At 39.1% G+C, this 6046-nt stretch overlaps 1 protein-coding gene across 3 annotated transcripts in view; it reads left to right on the top strand.

Annotated features, from left to right (window-relative positions):
- Window positions 1-1162, top strand: part of ehmt1a (euchromatic histone-lysine N-methyltransferase 1a) — a 19734-nt gene extending 18572 nt beyond the window's left edge. For all 3 annotated transcript variants that reach the window (XM_035658701.1, XM_035658699.1, XM_035658700.1), the window contains 2 exons: window positions 385-560; window positions 676-1162. In XM_035658701.1, the coding sequence (XP_035514594.1) occupies window positions 385-560; window positions 676-772 (273 nt within the window). In that variant the 3' untranslated portion in view covers window positions 773-1162. The remainder of the gene's footprint in view (window positions 1-384; window positions 561-675) is intronic.
- Window positions 1163-6046: the final 4884 nt, after the last annotated feature.

The following is a 6046-nucleotide window of genomic DNA, read 5'->3' as shown; positions in this document are numbered from 1 at the left end:
TGAAGCCAAACAGTGAACACAATAACTGCAGGAAGGTTGTGTAAAATCAGAGATGTATTTCCTGTGAATATTGATCAGGGATGAGTTTTCCTGATAATTTTAGGAACTTTCTAATACAATTTGGTCTGTATTATATATGTTTTTATATTTTTTAACAACCATATACACTTAATAGGCTTCTTTTTTTGTGTTTTAAAAAAAAACAAAGTGTTTTCTTTTCATTGTTCTATTCGCTCTTTGGTTGATTTTTCTTCACTGAAATAATTATCTAAACTTTAAAAATGACAGTTGTATTTCCTAAGAGATTCCAGACCAGGTTGACGGGCTCTGTAAACCCAAAGGGAAGATGTGACTGGGACTCTTTTTGGTCCTCACCTTCTGCAGGTGGGAGACGTACACTGTATCGATGCAAGACTCTTCGGCAACATTGGCCGCTTCATCAACCACCTGTGTGAGCCCAACGTGCTGGCTGTGAGGGTGTTCACCATGCACCAGGATCTACGTTTCCCCAGGATAGCCTTCTTCTCAAGCAGGCCCATCAAAGCCGGAGACCAGATAGGGTGAGTGGTGGAAGAACTACTTCAGCTCTGTGTACTGTCTTCCCTTTCTTGTTCTGTAGAGAATTTTCAAGTAAAATGTTGACGATATAATGTGACCGTGTCTCTTCCTCACCAGGTTTGACTATGGCGATCACTACTGGAGGGTGAAGAGCAAGTTCTTCAGCTGCCATTGTGGTTCTCTCAAGTGTCGCCACTCAGCTTCCAGCAGATAGAAACTCACTGATGACCACTGTTCCTTCTTTCTGTTGGACACTTCTGTGACCTCTAATGTCAGAAACACTGCCTTCTCAACCAGATACTACGTAAGAGTGATGCTTTGATTAGGTAAACACCTGACAGATTTATTTATACACCTAATAAGGTTGCTTTTCTATCTGATGAACACTGCAGCGTGTCAGTGTTTAACTAGTTTTAAAGAGCCAGCAAGCAGGTTAAAAAGTCTTAACAGAGGATTTTAACATTCATAAATTCTTCCTTTAATACTGCAAAGTCTTATATTTGTGGATTAATGAAGTGGAGTAATGTTTTTGGTAGTCTGATCTTGTCTATGAACGTGCTTTTTACTACATGTCTGATTAGCAATTAAACACATTTTAAAAGCATCTTTAAGTTTTGTTTTTTCTGGCGGGCTCTCGTCGGCATTCCGGTTCATCCCAAAGGTGTTTTTCATGCTGTAGCATTACAGGGTATCCATGGGTTCTTCAAAAGTCTAAAAAACAATCAGAATTGTATGCCTTAAAATGTCTTAAGTATGACTTTTACAAATTATAAACAGTTATTAGATTAATAAAGTTAACATTGCTTGTATGAAATTGCATGTGTTAGCCTTGCTTTTACATATGTTGTAGGGAAAAACTTGTATTGATCATGCTCTAACAACTACAGAATGAAACATATATAGAACCAATACTGATTTGCCTTCATACGCTTTATGGACGTGAAATATGTCTTAAATTGTATTCATAATGGTCTTAAAAAGTCTGATGTTTAACTTGCTAAAACCTGCATAAATACTGCATTAACATTTCCCTTTGCAGGAACTAATGGGCCCAAACCAGAAAAAAAACTGATAAAGACCAGAAGTACACAACAGTATACATACAGCATACTGTATGTACACAGACATTTTGCCCATAACATAATAACATTAAAGATATTTTCTGTCAAAACACAAAACAATTCTATTCTAGAACAGACCAGGAAAAACACCTCAGACCAAAAGTAAACGGACAGGGGTGTCCATTTACTTTTGGCCATATAGAGTAGTACTAATATAATAGAAAACTACACACACCACAGACAGGGATTTATAAAAATCTTTATTTGTATGAAATCACTGACTCAGTGTTGAATTGTAGAGCTGCCTCCACTGTAGGTGGTCAGATAATAGAGATGAGAGTCAAATGTGAAGTTACAGTCTTTATTCTTCTACGTTCTCCATCTGAGATAATTTCTAGCGAAACAAATTAGTGAAATTACATTGTTACTTATTTTTCCATGAACTGCTAGAATCCCCTAAAGCATCCTAAACTCTGCTTGGACCTAGACAGAAAACAGCTGGCTACTGGGCACGGTTGCTGCCAAAATGCTTCTCTGGACATTACAGAGATTGTACACAAACACAAACTAAACCTGTTCCTTCATGTTTCCAGTTGGCAATTGATTCATGAGAGGGAAAATAATGATAGAACATGATGGTGCACTTTTAAAGGCTTTAATAATTTGAAATGACATTACATTATTTTCTTTTATGAAGATTCTTTCTCATTTTCTGAAATTTTTCTCATTTTATTTCGGAAAACTTATATATTACAAATTACAATTTATAATATGGTGTTCATCCAAAAGGTACAATTCAGAAATGGGTAACCTTCCACTTCATTTCATGTCTTATTTTCAAGTGAATTCACAGATTCACTTTACCTTAACTGGACAGTCATTTTTCCAAACATTATAAAGCTTGTAACTTATGGAACTCTAATTTTAACCAATTTCTCTTTCGATTAAAAGTGTCATATTTCAGTGCAATTTAGTAATAAGATAAGATAAGATAAGAAAAACTTTATTTGTCCCACAATGGGGAACTGCGAAATTTGCATTTGCAACCAGCATACAATTAAGGACAGAATAAAAAAATAACAAGAAAAGAATAAAAAACAAACAAGAGCAAAGATAGCCTTGTAAACCATCAAACTACGAATGAAAAAGAATAGCATTGCACAGACTGGTGACAAACTGGTGTTTGTTTTTTTTGTCCAATCAATCATTGCTCCAGTACAACAGTTTGGTTGTGACCTAACAAGCACCAGAAGAAAGCCCTTCTGTATCCTCTTCCCTCTCACCAATCGAGGTGACACCTGTCACTGCAAAGCTGCCTCCAAGTTTGCATCAGTCCGTGCAGGGGGTGGGACTCATTGCCCATCCAGCATCGATGACACTTACCGGACTTCTCCTGGTTCCAGCCTCCCTCACGAAGTCACAAGGCGCCCAGGACAGGAGCTGATTCCTATCATACTGCAATCCACTTCTTCAGGTCTCTTCCCCATCTGTGATACACTCGTTCCAGTCCCGACCATCGTACCGGACGGCTGATGCCACTAATGAGTCAGTTAAAAGCGTCTTCTCGACCTTTCAGCAAAAAATAAACACCACATCCCACTAATTGCTTCACCTTCAAGAATTTCGCAGCCTTACCACACAATGATGCAGACCCAGAACTTTATCACCTCTGCGTACACTTGGTTCTCTATAACATAGTCAACCGTTGTCGATGCAATCTCTTTTGTGGTCTATGTAAGCCACTCAATTGCAATGAGAGAGCCACATCATTAATATCGCGCGTGACCCTATCATCCACCGAGTCGCTGTGCATCTTCTGAGGTGGAACTGATGGATATAGTCGTTTGGAAGAGAAATGGCAGCTTAAATGCAAAAAGCTTGTTTTCAGAGCCAGAGGAGCTCATTTTTGACATTTATGGTGAAAAAACCACATTCCTGCTTTGTTCCGCTTAGACATTGCACCTGACAAACACAAAAGTTTATTAAAGGTCCAAAATTACAATGCAAATGGCCCAAAAAGTCACCGTTTCATAATTTTGTCTATTACAGCCAACTAAGTGAGTTAGACGCCACACCATCAACATCCCTCTGTCGCCAATCACACCGAGGGCCGATGTGCATCTTCTGAGGTGGATTACTGATGGATATCTTTGTAGTCTCGTTCATGGAAGAGAATGCAGCTATATAGACATATCTTGTCAGAAGCCAGAGGGCTTCAAATATTTTTTGACATCAATCTAATGCGTTGCCCTGTTAAAAACTACCACACTATCTATCCTTTGCTTTCGTCTGCCAACACCGAATTGCCCACACATGAAACACAGATTTAATTAGCCAGCGAATTTAACTATGCGAAAACCCGCGAAAAGTTCACTGCTTAGTTTCAACTTCTCTTTTGTGCTATTACAAGCAAACTAAGTTGAGAAGAGCACAGCTACACACTCTCATATTCTCATGTCCATACCGAGGTCTCGCTGTCGACATTAACTATACCTGATGGCTGTGAAACTGAATGGATAAGAAAATTCCGTCGTTTATCTGGAGAAGAGAAAAAATGAGCAGCTTACAATGAAAAGCCTATCTTTTCAGAGCAGGAGGAAGCCTCATTTCCCTTGACATTTAGGTGGAAAAAACACCCACATTCCTGCCTTTGTTGCCAGAATTGTCAATCTGAAACACCATACCCAGAGAAAAGCCAGACCATTTATTCCACATCGTCGATATTACGCCAAAAAACGTCTCTCACTGTTCATACTTTTGTCTATTATCAGGCCAAAATATAACCCATAAAGTTCGAGATTTGAGCCAAAATCAACTATCCCCTTCTACAACCTCATCCATTCACCGACCCTGGCGTCCGCTGTGCATTTCCTGAAGGTGGAAACCTGAACATTGTTACCTTTCACAGAAATCCCTCGTCTATGTCATGAGAAAGTACTGCCGCATACCTCTCAAATCCTGTTTAATTACCAAGATGTTAAATAAATTATGTCTAGAGCCAGTATGGAGCTCGAATAATTTATACGCACATTTCCGCCGTGCGCAACAACACCACCATTCCACTCGCTTTGTTGCCAGATAATTAGCTACCTTTGAAACACATTATAATGCGCCAGAATTACATGCGAAACGCAAAAAAGTCACTGCTTTCATGACTTTTTGTCCTATTACCAAAGCCACAAACTAGTGAGAGAAGCCACACATCAAAAACCTAAATCATAACAAACACGAAGGCCCGATGTCGCTAACTAATCCCTGAGGTGGAAAACTGAATGGATAAGTCGTTCTGGAAGAGAATGGCAGCTTAAAAATGAAAAAAGCTTCCTTTTGCAGAGCAGAAGGAAGCTCATTATTTGAACCATTTAGGTGGAAAAACACCACATTCCTGCTTTGTTGCCAGAATTGCACTGAAACACAATAAGGCCAGAATTACATGCGAAACGCAAAAAAAGTCACTGTTCATACTATTTGTCTAATTACAGCCCAAACTAAGTGAGAGGCCACATCAAATCCTTCTATCAGTCAACCGAGGGCCCGATGTGCATCTTCCTGAAGGTGGAAACTGATGGATAAGTCGTTCTGGAAGAGAATGGCAGCTTAAATGAAAAGCTTCTTTTCAGAGCCAGAGGAGCTTCATTTGTTTGACATTTATGGTGGAAATAACACCAACATTCCTGCTTTGTTACCCAGAATTGCATGGGAAACACAAAATATAGTGCCAGAAATTACATGTTGAAGCGCAAGAAAGTCAATAGAATATCATACTTTTGTCTATTACAGCCCAAACTAAGTGAGAGAGCCCACATCAAATCCCTTCTATATCAACGAGGGTCGCATCTTTCTGAGGTGGAAACTTGATGGAATTAAGTCGTTTTCTGGAAGAGAAAGGCAGCTTAAATGAAAAAGCATTCTTTTCAAAGACAAAGGAGCTTCATTTTTGACATTTTAGGTGGAAAAACACCACCATTCCTGCTTTGTTGCCAGAATTGCATGGGAAACAAAAAAATAAGGCCAGAATTAACATGTGAAGCGCAAAAAATGTCACTGTTCCATACTTTTGTCCTATTATAGCCAAACTAAGTGAGAGAGCCACATCAAAATCCCTCTATCATCACCGAAGGGTCGCCATCTTTCTGAGGTGGAAATGATGGATAAGTCGTTTTCTGGAAGAGAATGGCAGCTTAAATGAAAAAGCTTGTTTTCAGAGCCAGAGGAGCTCATTTTTGACATTTAGGTGGAAAACACCCACAATTCCTGCTTTGTTGCCAGAATTGCACTGAAAACACAATAAGGCCAGAATTACATGCGAAAACGCCAAAAAATTCATGGTTCATACATTTTGTCTATTACAGCCAATACTAAGTGAGAGAGCACACATCAAATCCTCATATCATCAACCGAGGGCCGATGTGCATCTTCCTGAAGGT

This window comes from Morone saxatilis, unplaced genomic scaffold (assembly GCF_004916995.1).
Source record: "Morone saxatilis isolate NCDOM2014 unplaced genomic scaffold, NCSU_SB_2.0 Contig16, whole genome shotgun sequence".
Taxonomy (NCBI): Eukaryota; Metazoa; Chordata; class Actinopteri; family Moronidae; genus Morone; species Morone saxatilis.
The sequence above is the reverse complement of the archived record's forward strand: the minus strand, read 5'-3'. Positions and strand labels throughout refer to the sequence as shown.